Here is a 19,644-nt window from a genome sequence, read left to right on the forward strand (position 1 = left end):
AATTGAGTATATTTAACATAACCATTTTAATGATCAGTGATTAAAAGTGCATCTTACTTAAATGGTATATCCTCTGCAGTTTGTTCATATCAACTTGATAATATTCTCAAAAGGAAAAAATAGGGATACACATTTCTAAATAAGATCTTTTTTGAGTTTGGGGAGAAAAAGCAGGAAAGTGAACTGGGGAAAAAAAAGCGGCTTTTGCATGCAAACAGCCACACTGGTGTGATATAAATTAATCACTGTTTTAGGTACCTTCTGTGCTCAGATCAAAGTATTAGGAATATATTACAGGTGATTTTTTTCATCCCTCAAGAAGAATGTATTTTATTAAAGACGCTTTCTCTGTCAGATAAGATTTTTTTTAAGAGACAGGGACAGGGGGTCTGCTCAAATCCTGATGATTCTAAGAGCTTCTCCTAGGAACCTGGGAAGTTCACCTTTCCAATTCCACTTCCAGCCTGTGGGGTTGGCTGACCTTAGTGGAACTCACCTCTGTGAAGATAGCATGGGGAAGGAGAGAGAGTACATCACAAGGAGAGAGATGCGCCTGGATGTGGCTGTCTAGGGCCACAAACAGTAAAAGCCCTCAAAGGGAAATGAGCTGTTCAAATCAGCTAGCGGCCTGAGCCTAGACTCCACACACGCAGAGGCAGACTGCTCTGCTCTATTCACTCAGACCTGGCCAGATACATGACGTCATTGTGGAGCCACTCACAAGCCAGCCCAACTCTTTTTGTTGTAGTTTCTCAGCTTTTGTGCTCAAAACACGCAAATCACTGATTACCTAGGAAAGGAGGGGCAGATCTAGATCTATAGCTAGAGGTATGTACATCCCACAACATGTACACATCTATGCAGGCACTATAAAAGTAAGGGTTTAAGAGAAGGGATGCAGTTGGCCTAGCTCTCAAAAGTTGCCTCACGGGGCTTTTTTTTCTCCCTTCACCCCTGTCTCCACACCCATAAAGATATGTCTATTCTCCCACTCAAAACAGGGTTAGAAGAGTGGTACGTCTTGGATGTCCGGCAGTTGCACCACGACTTTTTACAAACCTAAATCGGGAGAAAGGAAGGCACAGGCATGTAAAACGATGTCGGGTCATATGATCTGCCTGCTGCAAACAAAACAAAAATATTTTAAGGAGAAATTTATTTGAAGCCTTCCTTTCACCCAGTAGCGTGTCTTCCTTGGCTTGGAGGGACAGCTTTTGAGAAATCAGGTCTCTCAAGGGGCTCTCCTGCACCCAATGTATAGTCTATAAATATAGTGGAAGAGTCATGCCAGGGGTAGTCAGTGCAAGAGAATCTGGAGTCTTGAAAGCATCTTTTTCTTCTGGCTATGGTGGCACTTAAATGATAATGCGAGCAATGGAGCTAGGAGATTTATATCTTTTGGAAAGTAGGGCAAGCCAGATGGTAATAGCGTCATTAACACACAAACTTGGGATGTGCAAGTGAAGCTTGAAATTGGGAAAGAGATCAGGAGAACAAAGGGGGCTGCTGTTGAAAGGCTACCCCTCTTCTGCCGGCCAAAGCTAAGAGCCTCGTGGTACTGGGGTCTGCTCCTGCCCAGAGCTGGATAATAAACGACAGCTTTCCCCCTCCCCTGTTGTGACTTAGAAAGCACCGAGGAAACTTTTGCAATAGGCAAATGTGGCACTTATTTATGTGTAACCCTTTGTAGTCTGAAGTGGCAGGAATGGGCCTTTAATTCAACTGCACTCCCACCCTCCACCCCCTACCCTAGTTGGATAAGCTCTTGCGATTGTTGACATGTATTTTATGAAATCAAAGTGCCGCTTGTTGCACATTTCAGACAAAAGTTCATTTTCCTCCTCTTATGTAAACACTCTAAGTAAATATTAAAGGTTGAATAGCACTACCTTTTTCATTTTGGTGATGGGGGTTTGTGCGAAGGTGTTGGCGAGGGTTAAACTAGAGAGTTTTACTTTGGAAAGTCTTAATGTTTAAGTTAAACTCTCACTTGCCCAAACAGATACAATTCAGAGAGAATACAGAAGGAGAGTTAAGACAAGATTAACAATGGCATTAATAATAATAATGCAGGTTTATAATAAACATCCATACAAACATCTATAAACAGGCAGGGCAGTTTGGAACTAAAGAAGACAAAATTAATGACTTCGTTTTCATATATATATGTATATGTACGTCTGTATCCGTAAGACAGCAAAGGTAACGGTCATTAAGTACTGAATAGCTTGAGTGATGCTTGTTAGCGACTCAAAGTTGACAATGTCTAAACCAAAATCGAAAGTTTTTCTTTTTTTATTCTTAAAAAAAAAAAAAATACTGGCGCTCTTTAAAAGCCCGAAGGACTTACCCTCAAGGCATTATTCAGAGTAAAACTGAGACTGGCCGTTCGTCACAGGCAATTGTAAAGGGTTTCAAAGGGCCGATCAAACGATCGCCAGAGTAATCTACATTCAAGTCCGGATGGTGGTGTTACGGCACACACCTGCGGGGTGTTTGCTGTCCGTGCCCCTTGCCGAGCTACAAATCATCATTAAAGCGAGCTGCTTAAGCTTCTTCCCAGCTTCTAGACAAGAGTTACTTGGGACAGTTCACTTTGATATTGCTACAGCTCGCAATTGACAACCACGCTATTTTGGAGCTCAAGCCGGAGCCCACACCCTAGTTCGCGCGCGGCAAAGTAAGGAGGGTGGTGTGATGGGGGTCAGGGGGGAGTGAGTCCATTGTTAAAGTCTGTTTCTCCAATTTTCTGAGCACACTCACCACGAAAATGTATAGGAAACCAGGTTAGAAGCACCTGAAACCCGCCTTGAGTTTTCTACTGAGTGTCTTCCAAAACTTCACTGTCTTTGCCACGACTTTTAACCCACTCAGAGTACAGACAAACTTCACAACCTCAGTTTCTCTCCTTCCCTCTCTTATATACCCACACTCGGGCCAGCACACTCCCTCGAGTGCAAGATAGCATTACTTTTCTCGATCAGGATCGGGGATCTACTTTGAAACTTTCACTTTTGATTCATTCGTTTGGGATTATATCCCCCGCTTCTATGCGACCCTGCCCTTACTGCCCTCACCTTGAGAGAGAGAAAAAAAATCTGGAGTTGGGTAAAAAGGAAGGGACGTGGGGTCGGACAGTTGGAGCACGGGAAAAGGCAGGAAGGTCAGTTTCTGTCTGCTACCTGCCTAGGTGTCTGCGAGCCCTCGGCAATCCGTGTGCGCCCCATTTGGGGTGGGGGGAACAATCGGCGGCCGGTGAGGCCAAGATCAAGCAACACTCGGAGCGAATGTATCAATAGACCAATTTTCTGCTCCCACCGCGAGCTTTTTCATTTCAGTCCAGAGTGGAGGCGTCTGCGCTGCGCAAGACTCAACAACACGGTAGCGTCGGAAAAAAGAGGGCGCTAGATGCCGGAGGCGCAAATATGGAAATTAACTCATTAGGAAGGGGTGTGGTTACTGCGAAGCCCCCTCCTCTATCCCTTCCTTTCTCCCTTGCTGCCACCGTCCCAGCTTGCTAAATATGAGATTACAAACAAACAAATAAAGCAGAAGCTGATTACGCAGCCCCAGATCAAACACGCTCCAGATAATTCGCTTCACTCAGCGCTGCGGCCGGACCTGCGGCGCAGCGCGGGCCCCTAACCCCTGCCCGTGGCTTCCGCGCCCGCTCCACGCCAGCCAGGCTTCCGCGGCGCTGAAAGCCAGGGCCCGCGGCGGCGTTTCGAAGGCACAGCACGTGGCCCTGGCGCCCGGTTTGGTATAAGTTTTAAAAGAACAGACAAATGCTTCCACCAATATGGTAACCCTCCGAGGGCTTCTGCTGATTCCAGAGGTCCTAGCCTAAGGCTGCTTGGAGGGGAGGGTGGTGGTGTTCTCTTTGGGGGAAAAAAAAAAAAAAAGACCCCAAACTAGAAAGTAGCGTCCCAGAATGCTTGGCCGGGGGGATTTTCCTGTGGCTTGGCACTCCGAGCGGGGAGGGGGGAGTGGGCGTTGAGAAAGGCTGGGGCCAGGCTTGGGTCGATTTGAGCGTTAAAGACCCGGGTTGAGATATTATTAACCAGAGACCAGGTACCCAAGAGTGAGGGCGAGGGCGTTGGAAAACGTAAGCTGCCTAATTCTGTGTCGAAATAAAATGTTTGGATGGGGGGGGGGTCGGGGAGGGGGGATAAGAAAGAAACAAAGCGCAAAACCTCTCACATACCCCTCCCCAGCCGCCCTGCCCTCCCGTCCTTAAAGCGGGCCTCTGTGGAGGGCTGCTTTTATGGTTTTTCTTCCTGCGTGGCCCGCCTCCCCGGCCCTGCTCCTTGCCCGGCGCTCCCCCAGCTGCGGGCCCCTTGGAGGAAGGCCGCCCAGTCCCCTCGTCTCCCGCTGCCTGCAGGCCACCGAGCCTCAAAGCGCGCATTGTCCAGCGGGGGCGGGGAGGCCAGCGGGCCCCTAGAGAAGAATAACACTGCGCCCAAGTCCTGTTAGGGAAAGTTTCCTAATGCACTCCTTGTGGTAAAATACACTTTTAACAGGGCGGGGGATGGGGGTGGGGGGATGGGGGGATAACTTGAAAATACATGGCCTTCTCTCAATTTCCCAACTCTTCTCCTTGTCACTTTTTCGGTTCTCAGAAAGGGGGAGAGTGGACCGGAAAGAAATTGGAAGGGGGCCAAAAATGTGAACATGACTCTAGAACCGTCTATGTGATGGTTTTAAAATGCGGGTGGGAAGAGAAGGGGGGTATCTCCACCCAGGTCTGGGCCGAGGACAGCTGCACAGTCGGTGCGCGGGGGATGAGGGGAGAGGGGCCCCGAGGGCGCGTGTGCAGGCGAAGCATTTCGCACCTCCTGTTTATCTTAGAAGCGAGGCGGGCGGGCGCGGGGCTGGGGCCTGGGGGGGGGGCGAATTGTTCTGCCTCCCGACAGGCAGTAGAAGTTGAATAAAATGGAGAGGCGGGCACACGCAAAAACAAAACCTGCTGTAGACTCGGAGTCTCTCTCCTAGTTCCGAATTCCAAATGGTGAGGGTTCCCCATTTGCAAAGAACTCCGAAGTCTTAAGACCCCAGAGACAGCCGTCCTCCTGCTACGGCAAGAGCCGCGACGGAGAGCCATTAGAATTGAAGCTTTGGGGGCAAATGTGACTAATCTTTCTTTCGGGCAGCGGGGACCCATTCCTTCCAAGCGTTGCCATCTGCATTTGAGGGGTCTCTGGGTTTCGTCCGCTCTTGCAAGCAATTAGCAAAATAATGGCTCGTGCCCCTGGCAAAACTCTGCCTGAAAAAGTATATTCCAAGACACTGCGTTGGTGAATCCGTTTTTTGAAATCAAATCAAAACAAAATAAGACTTTTAAAGAGCCCCAGGCCGGTGCTCTCAGTGTCCAACAACCAAAGTGACCGAAGGGGCGCATTAGTGGCTGTGGCTCTTCAGGAGTTGCGCTAATTTGGTATGTGGACTCAATGTCCTGATGCTAAATCGGCAATATAAAGGGCTGAAGAGCAAGCCCGATAAAAGCTCTAATTGCTACTGGAAGATTTAGGTGGTTGCTAGGATCTGAGGACCACCACCACAAAAAAACCCTCCAATAGAGTGTTTGGGCTGTATGCATTGGGGGTTGGGGGTAGAGTTTCTACGGCGAATAGTGCCCACATCTGCTGGAACTTCCATATCTAAGCTGTTCATTTACGGGAGCCAACTTATGAAATCTCCACAATTAGATCTTCATTGTTCTTCCTCCACAACACTGTCTAGAAAGAAAAGGTCTTCTCGGTCGGGGCCAATCCAACGAAGCGTTTGACGTTATTAAATAATAAAGCGATTGTGATTTACATTGTTGTTCAGGAAAAAAGGCCAATTATCCACTGTTATGTTACCATAAAGATCATATTAACTCGAATTAGTAATCAAACAATATGCGAGCGTTTAAAAAAGTACAGCCGAACTGGGTGACAGCTACCGCGACGTCTTCACTTTCACCAGCGAACCCACCCGCGCCGGCAGCCGGAGCAAGAGAGGCAGTCGCCGCAGACCAGAAAGGAGGGAGAGAGCAGCAAAGTGGTGATTAACGGTCTCCAGTGTTAATTATTCTCAATTAATCCCAAACAGTGCAAACCTTCCCTGGTTCTCTGGAAGTTCCCTGGTTTGGGATGCTCTGAGAATTCCGCCTTTCTGGGAGGGGTTTGTAAGAAATGCGGAAGAGGCAATCTCAGTGAGCGAAGGGTAGGGGTGTAGGTGTGCGTATGGATGTTGAGTGCGGTGTGTGCGCGGGAGGTTTGCTGCCTTTCCCAGAGCCTGGAGCGCACCCCGAGGCGGGGGCCTGGGGAGGGCATGGCCCGCAGCATCCTTACACGCCTAGTGAATCTTGCGTCTTCTCTACTCAAATCACTCTCTCTCTCTCGCCCTCTGTTATTAGGTTTATAACTCTTTGCCCACTTAAATTTGTGCAGCCAACCAAGGAAATCTAAATAGGTTTGAGTCGCCCCTTGGGTGCAGAATGGAGGCTCTAATAAGAAAGATTAATTGTGGGTGTGTACCTGCCGGAAGACGCGGCAGCTATCAAACAGTGGAGGGCAGCGTGTCGAGGGGAGGGAGACGCCTCTCGTCCGAGGCCCAGACTTTAGTAGGCGCCGTAGGCATACTCATCGCAGCCTACGGGCAACTGGTTGTAGTCACAAGCAAAGGGCGCCACAGAGATGGTAAGACCCGTCTCTTCCTGTGTTATGTGAGGTTTCAAAGAACTTGGCCCCTATTCACCCTGCACACCAAATCCTCCGGCCCTGCGCTCTGCCCCGCCGGACTCCCGACTCCTTGCCTCCACGCCCGAGGCGGGAGTTGGGTAGAGCTGTGGCTTCTGCCCTGGGAGGTCTGCCTATTCCCTCCCCCCACCCACTGCACAACAATGTTCAGGCGAATGATAAAGGTTTTGCTCCGAGGGCTCGAAAGTTGATATTTTTGTTGCCGCGGTGAAAAATGTATATGGTTACATGGTTTTTAATAAGCGAACAGGGAGCAATTTTCCTCGGCGCGATGCTTCAGCAAGTCCGAGGACAGAGGGAAATCAGCCAGTGGCAGGGCCGTGGGGATCTCTCCCCGCGCGGCGGCGGCGGTGGGGGAACCTTCCTTGCCCGTAAGGTCCTTTCCTCCTTCTTTCCTCCCACTTTCTACTAAACGCTCGGATCCCAGATTAAGAAGTGTCAGAAGGGGGTGGGGCGGAGAAGAGTAGGAACCAGGTGGGGAATGGGGGCAGGAAGGGATTGACAAGAATAGTTTCTCTAGTAGCGTTCCCTCCCTCAATAATTCCATTTAAAACTTGAGGCCCCGAGGCCCGAGTTTAAACAGATGTACAGTAAAATCTCCCCAAGGTCCGGCCCTTCAGTGGTGGGGCAGCCAAAGAGTGGTCGCATCTTTGCCGAGAGTTTTCGAACAGTTGCTGCCTTTCCTACCCCCGCCCCTTCTCTATCTCCCAGTAAAACCAATTCAAAAGGGGACAGACTCCACTCCACAAGATTAATGTTCGTTCATTTGCAGGATTAATCCTCTCACGAAGCACAATAAAATACTAGGGTTCTTTTAAATTTAAATAAATACACGAAATCCGTGCCTTCCCTCCTTTCCTGTTTAGTCTCTCTCCAGACATCAGAAAACGGTGCCTTGGAACCTAGTAAATCTCAGAAGAACTTTTAACTCAGAGTTTTCAGATCATCTGGGGGCTGTTGTGGGCATTGATATTGGGAGAGAGTGGAGAGACCAGCTTAACTTTAAATATCTATGGCTATACATTTTGATTTGGAGCTCGCGATTAAAAATCTATTTGTTCCTCCCAGGGCTCAGCAGATTTCAATGTCGGACATGGAGCCACAAAATGTTCATTAAAGGAACCTAACCAAGGCTACTGTATGGCCACTTTGTGAACTCAGAACTATGGATGGGGGAAAAGTATGAAAGTGTGAGTTGATGTCACGCTGGCTGTCAGTGTGTGGTCTATTGTGGAGAATGGTGCTTTTTGACTGAACAGAGGGAGCCCCCCTCCCCCCTTCCCCAGCTCTACTGCACCTGCACTGGATGAGGGAGTCCCTGCCATTCAGCCCATCGCAGATTGTTCAAACAGAAGACATCTCTGACAGCACTCAATTCATTACATTTCTTCCTGCTTTTCAAACCAACACACACACACAAAATGAGTATTGCCAGCCAGTGACAGCCAAAAAAATCTTAAAATACTTTATATGCAGCTAATTTGGAAGCTCACACAACTAACTATGAAATATTTTGTATCCTTAACTTGTAAGGCTTCTCGAAAAAAAGATTACCTGATGTTTCCTATTGAAAACATACCTCCATAGTTTACATGGGCAGAGTAAGTTTTGCAGAAAGACACTGCAGCATGGTGCATGGAGAAGTTTTAATGGGAATGAAAGCAGAAACTTGCAAAAGAGAAAAGCCCCTGATTTATCTTATCAGAAGGGCAGCTCGAAATGCATTCATTATTTATGCTGGTGAACCAGCTTGCTAATAGAAGTGAGGTACCCAAGAGCCAGGGGCGGGCAGTGAGCAAAGCAAGAAAGAGTAGTACGGGAGGCATCAGGCTGAAGTGTGAGCTAAATATTTAAATCAATTTTCTAACAACGATGTCTTCCCCCCATATGCTCAGGTTTATTTTGCCATCTTAGACTCCAAGACGTTTTTGCACCATTTTACAAAGCCGATGAGAGAGTGTTTAGAAAGCTGATGAGAGCGTGTTAGCCTAGTTTAACGGAAGTTGAAGTAAACAAACTCTCACAAGGAAAACTTAATTTTAAGATATTTTCCTTGAAGGTGGGAGTAAGGGGGAAACAAAGAAAGGGAAGAGGACTTTGAGCAGAAGGAAAACACAAGTTTGCCATTTAGTATTTCAGGCTGATTAAACTGTAATGTTATGCAATAACCCAGATTTGAGTTATGTGTGATAGTCAAATCGACCTGGATGTGAGTTGATACTAAACTGACTGCATGTGAAATATTGGCTAATTCTCAGTAAATCATTAGTCTGAACCAATATCAGAACATAAGGCCTAGTTCCCAGAAGCCCTCCCATTGCAAGGGCAGTCAATGAATTAAATCGGTTCGTAAACAAAACTTGAGAAATGCAGAGGTGCTTTCACTCAACAAATAATTCTATCCATTTTACATGGAGTGCACGGACCAAATGTCTTTCTTATCTACAGTTTAAATCACTGTTCCAAGGCGTTCTCTCAGCAAGTCTTTCTTGATTCTCAAAAGATTATTAAAAGCTACACAAATTATTAGGAGTGGAGAAGGAATGAGAAAATGGAAATGGCATAGCAATGGCAAGCCTGAAGCAATTGTCCCAACCATGGCTCCATATTAGAACTGGAAAACTTTGGGGAGTCCAATTCTCCATCCACCACTGAAACTTACGCAGGGCTAAATAAAATAAAGATATGGTGTACTTGGTAAAGGCTTTTAGTGTAACTCGTTGATCGTCTCAAAACAAAACAAATGTAAACCCAAATCAACTCATTCAGACCTCACAACAAACTCTACTTAGCAAATCAAATAACTATATAGTTGTTTACCTATATATGTAAATATATAAATATGTATTTATGTTTATATAAATATATCGAGTGCCAAGGTGACACAGTGATGAGTGTTGTGTGCGTGACCATGTAAGTAGTGAAGCCTCTGGCTACTTGGTGTTTGGTTATGCTGAGGGGCGACAGCCTCTGTAGCCTCAAAAGCTGGAGCTGGGTTCTGGGGATGGAGACCAGTTCCCCTGGCCTCTCCCTGCAAGTGTTCGCATTGCCCTTTCTGGAACACTCAAACGAATCATTTCATCCCCGAGGCCCTGCAGACCCTGACGTCACGAGGTGGAGATGGGGGCGCAGTCCCGCTCTGGCCTGGCCGCCAGCGATAAGAACCCTCGGGAAGAATTCACCGCTCCTTTTAATACAGTAATTATTTTTCTGCCTTCTGTGGGGGGGGGGGGGCGGCTCCTGCCCGGAATGTCGGCATCCCTCCCTTCAGGAAGAAGCCCAGGGGTGGCAAGTTTGCAGGATAACTTCCTAGACGAACCCTAAGCCAGGAAGGGCACTGGAAAAGGAAGAAGGGTGGTCTGAACAAGGCTAATTTCACCGCTCAAGACCAGAAAGGAGAGGAAGAACCCGAATTTCTGTATTGATCTCTGGAGTCTAAAAGGAGAAGCTTTTGCCTTCCTAGCTCCTAATTCCAATGGACAGTAAGAAAAGTAATAGCTATCAATTACTCCTATTTAGCGTCAGTGGCTTTGTACTCATCTTCTGCGAGGTAACTATATATTATCCCTATTTTATAAATGGGGAAGTGAAGGATCTGCATCCTCCCATCCCTACCTACTCTGATCCTAGAGGGGTGCGGCTTTCCGGGGAGCCCACGTAGCTCCTGTGGCTTCCCACAGCCATGCCAATGCGCAGCCTCTGGCATTGGGAAGGGCTAAGAGCGAGACAACTCATGCTGAGCCTCGGCACCAAACAGGGACAAATAACCCCTTTAAAATAAGGGTCTGAGATTAAAGTCAAGAGGAAGGCAGAACGTGAGTCAGTCAACCTCTAATGTGGGAAGCTTGGGGCCTAGAACCATCTTTGGCGTCACGAGGTCAACGTGGAGTGGGCTGGGGTACAGGAGATAGAGGACTCCGGAGGGGCGAGGGACTTTGCAAACTTGCCCGTCGCGGCACGGTCAAGGGCCAAGAAAGGAAATCGGGCCGTTTGGGCAGGGTTCGGGCGGAGAGAACTCGAGCCCTCCGCAGCACCTTCCCAGGGAGCCCCAAGAGGGCCGTGGCCAGGGCCGCGGTGACGTCAGGTCCCCCGCCGGGCGCTTGGCCGCCTCAGCTTCCATCTGCCCGCGCATCCGCTCCGGGCGCTGGGCGCGGCGCGCTCCCTAGGGCTAGCGGGTGGGAGGCCCGCGCGCTCACAGTCCTGCGCCGCGCCCCGCACCCAAGGCCAGGTAGGGAGGCAAAAGATAGCTCAAGGCGCCGAAATCTTTACTAATAGCGCACATTTCATTCTGTACATGCAGGCAGACGAGGGTAATGAAACGAGCGACTCCTTGGACCTTTTAAATCACCTGACACTTCTTTGCAAAGTAGAGCAAGCATCTCAAGTCCAAAATCCCAGAAGTAGCAAATATCTTTGCGTCCTGAAATGAGAGGACGTTCCATTTGCTTTTGAAGAGAAACTGAGTGCACCGCTCACTGAATCAGAAATATCACCATTGCACCAAAATGTAAAAATAAAATCCATCTAGACCCGCATACATAAAGAGAGCTCTCTGCCAATGAAAATCGTGGCCTTGTCTTAGTAACCCACCCACCCAAAGAGAATTCTTCTCTTAGTTAAAATAAGAAAGTCGAGTCCATTATTTCCTAAAGCCCAAGTAAGCCAAACATAAAGAAATTGAAAACAAAAATTGTAAAACCGGAGAGCATCGTCAGAAGAGAGAGAGGTTACAAAGTCTGCCTGGGTGATATCAGAGGTCATATTTCAAGGAAAGTTTTTAATAGAAAATAACTATGAAAGATACTAAACCAATTCTCTGGTTTGGGCAATTTCCTTATCTTTGGAAAGCTCTTTCCACAGTTGTTCACTCTAGAACTCCGGAAGCTGTTTCCCTTTGGACTTTAATCCATATTCTCATAGTAAAGGTCAGGAGTTTCTCCCTCTTCTCCTGTCTTTAAGGGATCCACCTCATAGACGAGGTCCCTAAGGAAATCCATCCAGCCACCTTCCAACTTCGGTCAAAAAAGAAAGCAACGAAAAGAAAGAAATCAACCGCCACCCCCAATCTCACTTGTAGCTGTCCTGAAAGGCAGCCTTTGCTCTGAGAGCAAGGAGAGGCAGCATAAAAAACAGTGAGATGCAAATTATTTTAAGGCAATAATGGTGGGGTGTGGGGGGAGGAAGTGCTGGAGAATGTAAACTCAAGCCTCTGCTAAAGCTCAGGGCAGAAGAAATTCCTTCCACAAAACAAAATATAAGAAACTGTTTTGCAAAATTCTCCAAAAGCAAGAAATAAAATGGGGGAGAATATTAAAAATATTTTAATTACAACAAATAAATAAATAACCAGTGCCAACTAGCAGGCGATCAAACCACAGTCAAACTTCAATCTCAGAGCAGTTAGCTATAAACTGTTAGCAGCTGAAAAGTAAACCTTGTGCACACAAAGGCACTGTTTAATTTTCTTCTTGTAAGGATTCTAAAAGAAGACCCCATCACTATACAGTTAAGCAGTATTTCTTGTGCCCCTGAGGCGCTGATCAGTTCTTTATAATGTGAGAAAAGTGGCAGCTCAAAACCCCGTCAATGGAGCTCCCACAACAAAAGTTCTGAAAAGCTGAATGAATTGGGTTTGTAATTACTGCATCCCGCCCCCCCCACCCCTTGCAGCTTATCTCTTATTCATTCACCTTATATTATTGTTAAAGAATCTTACTCACAAAATCATTCCCTTCCCATTTTACCTGGGGTCACAGAGGAACTTATGACATGGCAGAAATGGAACACTCACCCCCCACTACACCTGGAAATGTTCAGACCAATAGGTAGGGAGGGGAGGAGGGATTATCTGGTACCCCAATTTACTTTGAGACTACTAGAACTCAGAGTACTCAACCTATGGAGTCTTCCATTTTAATACCCGAAATTTATTGGCAAACAGGAATGTGTACCCTTTCTAAACTCAGAGCCTGCCTGTTTCCGAAATCCTGTGACATCTCCACTTAGAAAAGGCAAAGGTTATAAATAAATCTCCTCCCCTCTCTCTCCACATTGTAAGGCCCTAAAAGACTATGCTAGACATGATGTAGAAATTAAGACAACTTATTACGCTCTTGTTTTTTTTCTTTTAAACCAAAAATGGTAAATAAAATAGAAAAAGAGACTATAATCCCCCTCCCCCGATACACACATACACACTCGCGCGCACACACACACACACACACCCAGTCCAGAAAAATGTTTTATGAAAAAGTCAGCTATAGAATGCCAGGGCTCTGTGTGTATTTCAATCCAAGGCATTGCTGATGGAGAAGATTCTCCTGAGATTTCCTACTGTAAGATTGTGTCGGTTCTAGAAATAAGTACAGCTATTACAACCAAATCTACTAGCAGACTAAATAATTAATTGAAGCGTTGCTCTTTGACCCTTGAAAAGTCCAGTAGGGACACGTTTATAGTAATAATACCTCCGAATGAGCCCTTGTCAAATATTCATTTAGTGGTTAATGTGAGCCATTTCCCCCTGGGACCGTCTGTAATACCGGCTTCCCAGCATTGGCAAGAAACCTTGCTAATCTACTACAGCTCAGCAATATTTTAACACTCTTTATTTAAAGTATGGGGGGGGTGGGTGCAGGGAGAGAAAAAAAATTGCAGAGGGAACAAACTATAATCTCATCCTTCTGCACATTTCTATTCTGTGTATAAGGTTAACAAAACATTAAATTCACCCCTTTGACTGCAAATTGAATGGTTTTAGTGAGCAGGATAATATCCCGAGGAAGAAACTGAACACTCAACAACTAACTTTAGCACTGGGAGATAATCATCTCTGGGCAAGCTTAAGGGTTTACCCCCTTCTTGGAAATCATGTTATAATTAAAATATCATATGTTCAATATTGATCTAGCCATGAAACTACACATCTTGGGGGAAACATTTAACCCAATCAAATGAGTGATGAAATATGTATCATTTTCCTCAAATGCAGTTTATCAAAAGAATTTATATCTGCAAACAAAATATTCTGGCTTTCATTTGGTTAGGAGATATGGAGGTCTAGGAGGGGGAATGAGAGTTCTCTCGTTTTATGCAGACAGTAACAGTCATTCAAAACTACTTCAACTTCCCACAATATTGCTCTCCTCCCTCTTGCAAAATGTTTGAACCTGAGCATTTTCCCAAAAAGTTAAAAAAAATTTTTTTTTTTTAGTCTGATCCTGTGGGCTTTTTAAACTGGTAGATTAGTGCAGTGCAATTACTCTAAACCTCAATACATATTTCTAATATATCTCTACTTTTCAAATATATACACACCATATAGTTGATTGGTTCGAATTCCAGGAATATTCTCCCCACCCCCCAGCAAGATCATTTGGATCTTTATTCAAAGTTTCTTTTATTCGTATGTGTGAGCAAGAACTGGCGAATGTGCTCATTACCACGTGAATAATCCGTATATGCATTACAATGGCTGGCCAGGCCGGGGGAAATTCTTTTAGAGTCTCTGCATTAATTAGGGGGGGAAATGCCTCACTTAGAATTGGGAACTGGCATAATAATTGTCCTTTCCCAGTACAATATTACCCTTAAAATGAGGATTAAAAAAAGGAATAAATAAAAAACAACAAACACCTAAAATAAAGCAATCCATACGAAATAAAAATACATAAAATACGAGAATATCCTCAGCTGAGTCTAGAACTAACATTAACAACACCAAGAGAAAGAAATACTTCCTTGGAAAACGAGAAGATGCGAACAAACGGGATGAACTAACTTAGTGGCTGCAGCCGATACTTTACTCAAGGGTGAAAGGCGCAGCTGGATTCCAACTTCTCCAAAGTTGTAGCAAGTTCACACAACAAGCCCTTGAAATTGTAGGAAGGAAACCCACGCTCCTAATGCTGGACCCTAGGCTCCTGGTCCCCTTCGGTGGGGGAAGATAAGCGAGGTAAGTAGTGAGTAAAAGAAAAGTCCCGGAGTCGGTCTTTCAGATTCTCTGACTGCGCCAAAGTGCGCGGGTCGGTTGTGATGCAGAAACATCGCTAATTCAAAGACCACGGCGATTCCCCAACTTTTGCGCTCCCACTGAGGACAACTATAGTCTTTCTTTACCTTTCCTAGGGCAAAAGAAAACAACAAATCCAATCCTCTTTCTCCACCCCTTTCCCCCTCCCCCTACTTCTCTACTACTGTAGTAAAACATGGTCAACAGATCAAAAGCACAATCATCTCCAAATGTGATTAGACCGGACAAAGTAAAATATCTACCTCAGAGTTGATTGTTTTCTTCTTTAATATGGTTGTTGCCTGGCTTCTCTTTTGCTTGTTATCAGCTGCAGAGATTATCCGATTTGGGGCTACAGGCTTGGACCCGCGCTGCCAATTTAAGAAACAGAATTCGTGGAGAAAGAGAGAGGAAAAAAGAAAATAAATAATAATAATAATAAATAGCTGTGATAAGTCGGGGAGTTTTGCAAGATGCTCTTTGCTTTCCCTCGCCCCTAAACAGGAAAATGTAGAAAAGAAAGTTTTTGAAGTTAGGGAACAAAGAAAGCAAACCACTTGTTTCTTAGACAATAGCAGGGCCAGAGTAATCCAAACACCCACCCAGCAGATGAGTACTTTGCTTGTCTAGTTTGCAATTATTCCTATACAAGAAGCATCATTTTCCCCCATAACCACGTTTCCAAAGGGCCATTGTGCTGTGCAGAAATCGAAAACAAAACCAGCCAACCTGGTTCTGATTTGGCTCAATACCCCATCTGCTAAGCTACATGAAATTTTTCAGAATTGACTCCTTTCTGGCAACAAGTGGCATAAATCAGTTGAAGTCCCCATCATGCTTATTCATGTTGCTTAGAAAACGAGGGGGTGGATTTACAATATATGTCCCTAGTTTCTATTTTGGAAATGACATAAGCATTTCCATTTTTTCGAGAGTACTTATTCAATTAATCATCCAGCCATTTATTTGTTGCACTTAACATTAGCACATGCTACTGGACTAGAATACCAAGGTTTTAGGTACTTTGCTTTCCTGGCTGAGCACAGTATATCCCCCGAGGAGTTGGGCATAATCACAGTGTTATCCAAATAAATGAAAGACTCAAGCATAATTTCAGTGTCCATATTTCAAAAATTTATTTATCTCAAACTGTGCATAATGGAGTAAAAACTTAAGTTGAAAATGTACCTGTTATAAGGATGGTATTAGTTCAAATATATACATGGATTCTCGGCAGACTGATTCAATAATACAGAGCCGAATCTTTAAAATACAACTACGGAAAATAAAAGGGGGAAAACCTTAAAATATCACAGTAAATTTACAGAAATATTACAAACCATAAGAAAATATTTCAAACACAGTAATTTCATGTTTTTTTTTATCTGAACAAAATGGAAAGTTGGGAAACAAAAAAAGCTATTATAAATTACCAACGATGTCAACCTGCATGGTCATTTTTGCTTTTAACAGTAAGTTAAAAAAATTTAGTACAATCTAAAACTTTTGCCCCTTTAAAGACCACGGAGATGGTTTTGCCAGTACTTATTCTAATTTTTTTCCTTTTGTACAATTTTTAAACAATTAAAATGTCCAAATCTGATTAATTTTCTTCTTTCCACGTTTGCAACTGTCCTAAATTTCAGCTGAAGAATCAAAATTCAGCAAGAAGCCTCTCCTTGAAAAATATTGGCAAATTCTCAGCTTATAAACAATGGACATTTTGATTGCCATGTTTATCTCGATAAATACTGTACAAAAGTTGCTTGCAAATATTAAAACATTTTTTTTCGTCGCTTGGAGACTAGCTCTAAATATTATTGGTAAAGACTTTTGCAAACTTTCTGCAAAGCTCCTACCGTATCACTAGAACTTTTAAAAAGTTTTGCGTAGTTTTCTTTCCTCCAGATCTATACAAGGTCCATTCCCTCGCCCTCCCCACCCCCCCCACCCCAGGTTTTCTCTGTACAAAAATAGTCCCCCCAAAAGAAGTCCAGGATCTCTCATAAAAGTTTTCTTGCCGGCATTGCAGTTTTTGCGTGAGTGCGGATGAGACTGGCGTTCTCTTTTGCAGCTGTCATTTGCTGTGGGTGATGACTTTTTCTTTTTTTTTTTTTTTGAGCGTACCGGGTTTTTCTCCTTGGTGTTTCTTGCTCTCCTTCCATTTCCCTCTTTTTCTTTGAAAATTTCTAACCCGCCCCCTCCAGTTCACTGTCCGGACCTCACATGTGCGAGAGGGGCAGTGTGCCGTTAATGGCCGTGCCGGGCACCGGGCCGCTCTGGTAGTGCTGCGACATGTGAAGTCTGCTGGGGGCGGCGGGCTCCGGCACCTCGGCGCCGGGGAGGTACATGCTGATCATGTCCCGGAGGTCCCCGGCCTGGCAGGGCGCCCTGGAGTGGGAAGAAGAGGTAACCACGGGGGGGCTGGAGCTGGCCTCGGACTTGACCACCGAGCCCATGGAGCCAAGAGCCATGCCAGGGGTGCCCTGCTGCGAATAGGACATGCTGTAGGTCGGCGAGCCGTTCATGTAGGTCTGCGAGCTGGTCATGGAGTTGTACTGCAGGGCGCTCACGTCGTAGCGGTGCATGGGCTGCATCTGAGCGGCGCCGTGCGCGTTGAGGCCCGGGTGCTGCGGGTAGCCCAGCTGGTCCTGCATCATGCTGTAGCTGCCGTTGCTCCAGCCGTTCATGTGCGCGTAGCTGTCCATGCGCTGGTTCACGCCCGCGCCGAGGCCGGCGCCCACCCCGACCCCGCTCGCCATGCTGTTGCCGCCCGGGGCGAGCAGCCCTCCCGGCAGCGTGTACTTATCCTTCTTCATGAGCGTCTTGGTTTTCCGCCGGGGCCGGTATTTATAATCCGGGTGTTCCTTCATGTGCAGCGCTCGCAGCCGCTTGGCCTCGTCGATGAACGGCCGCTTCTCCGTCTCCGACAAAAGTTTCCACTCGGCGCCCAGGCGCTTGCTGATCTCCGAGTTGTGCATCTTGGGGTTCTCTTGGGCCATCTTGCGCCGCTGCCCGCGGGACCACACCATGAAGGCGTTCATGGGCCGCTTGACGCGGTCCGGGCTGTTCTTCTGGTTGCCGCCCGCCGCCGCCGCGGTGGAGTTGCCGCCGCCGCCACCGCCGCCGCCGCCGCCGCCGCCGCCCCCCGAAGTTTGCTGCGGGCCCGGCGGCTTCAGCTCCGTCTCCATCATGTTGTACATGCGGGCGCTGTGCGCGGGCCCGGCCCGCCGGCGGCCGCCGACCCTCGGCCCGGCCGGGACTTTGGGGGGCCCGCGGGCGGGGGGGAGAGGAGGAGGGGAGGCGGGCGGGGGTGTCGGGAGCTCAGGGCTCCGCGAGGAAAATCAGACGAAGAATAATTTGGGGGAAGAAAAGAGAGAGGCAAACTGGAATCAGGATCAAAAAAGCGCTTCCCTCCTCTTCTGGCCGATCCAGCCGCTGCCGATGATTGTTATTATTATTTTTTGGAAAGGCTTAAGCCTGGGGCTCAAACTTCTCTCCCTTTCTTTCTCTCTCCTCTTCTTTCTCTCAGTCCTAGTCTTAAAGAGGCAGCAAACTACTTTCCCCCTTTTGCAAACACTCTCTTCTCTGCCTTGACAACTCCTGATACTTTTTTGAACAAGTTAATAGACAACCATCCATGTGACGGGGGCTGTCAGGGAATAAATGGGTTTCCAGCGACCAATCAGCGCGCGGCGGCTCCTCCACTCGAGCCCAGCCTCGCCGCCGGGTTTTGCATGAAAGGGGGCGGGGCCTGCCGCGCCGCCGGCCTCGCGGGGGAGGCGGGGGGAGGCGCGGGGAGGAGGGAGGGGGAGGCGGCTCCCACAGCCAGCCTGCCAGCCACTGAGAAACCTTTGTATCCTCTCTCGCAGCAACAGGTCACACCACACGCCTTTTCGAAGGAAGTGGGTAAACAGCACTAAGACTACGATTTCTTCTTCTTTAAACTTAATCTTGATTTACTCTTTGGTGCGGGCTGCTGAAATGAGGAGGGGGCGCGAGAAGCTGAGGTGGGGTGGGGGAGGGCAGAGAGGGTGGCTCAGGGCGACTGTCCTCCTAGTATTTCAGGAAACCGGCCTTGCTGGAGTTGGCGTGTCATTGTTCTCCCGCTCCTCCGCACACAGCCCCCAAATCCAGCCGCTCTAGCTCTTCTCCCTAACCTGGCTCTTCCGCTCGCCCCTCTCCCTCCACGGGAGCAGACGCTCGCTCACCCCCTTCTCACACTGTCCCGACAAGAAGTTAGGAGACGGAAAGCTCTGTCCTCAGAGCCCTCCTTGCTTCCACGTAATTCGCTCGGTTTTAAAAATAAACTCTGCTCGGACTGTGCGGCCTCTAGAGCTGAGGCCGGGCCGGGCCTGGGTAAGCTGCCGAATCCACGCTCTTCCCTGCCCAGCTCAGCCCTCTGGGCCGGAAACCACGGCTTGGCTCTCACCCCAGCCACATCTCCCACCCATCGTTCTCCACTCAGTCGGGTGCAGAGGGGACGCTCGTCTTCTCTCCCATTTTCCTGAGCTTCCCCCAAGGAGGGATCTCAGTGGTGTGGGGTTCCAAAGGGGACTGGGGGAAGAAAAAGATCCACAGAAGGACGCTCAGAAGTGCTGTCTATGGGGGAGGGTAATCTCAGCTTCCTGGCATCCTAGGGCACTGCTTGGAGGTGGCTTTTGAGCCGCACTCACAAACTCCCTCCCACGCAGAGTTCCCAGGACTCAAGCAGAACCAGCCCTGGCATTTCCCCCACCTACTTCTACCGCGGTGGCCCATCGCCCCGACAGCCTGGGGCTGGGGCTAACCCCGGAGGGGGCTCCGGGCCTGGGAGGCGGGGGTGGTGCTCTCCAGGCACAGGTGCAGGCCAGGCCGGCAGGAGGAAGGCGACCAGGATTGGGGAAGGGG

At 47.5% G+C, this 19,644-nt stretch overlaps 1 protein-coding gene and 1 long non-coding RNA gene across 3 annotated transcripts in view; both read right to left on the bottom strand.

Moving 5' to 3' along the window:
* LOC132424180 (uncharacterized) overlaps nt 1-19,644 on the bottom strand; it is a 119,142-nt gene that overhangs the window by 11,018 nt on the left and 88,480 nt on the right. For both annotated transcript variants that reach the window (XR_009519175.1, XR_009519174.1), the window contains exon 3: nt 15,018-15,125. This is a non-coding gene — a long non-coding RNA (uncharacterized lncRNA). The remainder of the gene's footprint in view (nt 1-15,017; nt 15,126-19,644) is intronic.
* On the bottom strand, nt 15,875-18,104 carry SOX2 (SRY-box transcription factor 2). Its single transcript, XM_060009979.1, has one exon. The coding sequence runs from the start codon at nt 17,955-17,957 to the stop codon at nt 16,977-16,979; it is 981 nt and encodes a 326-aa protein (XP_059865962.1). The 5' UTR covers nt 17,958-18,104; the 3' UTR covers nt 15,875-16,976.

The sequence above is a fragment of the Delphinus delphis genome, chromosome 4, assembly GCF_949987515.2.
Source record: "Delphinus delphis chromosome 4, mDelDel1.2, whole genome shotgun sequence".
Taxonomy (NCBI): Eukaryota; Metazoa; Chordata; class Mammalia; order Artiodactyla; family Delphinidae; genus Delphinus; species Delphinus delphis.

Bases quoted from the DNA above. Each gene is read 5' to 3' on its own strand.
- SOX2 (XM_060009979.1), bottom strand. From the start codon at position 17,957: ATGTACAACATGATGGAGACGGAGCTGAAGCCGCCGGGCCCGCAGCAA.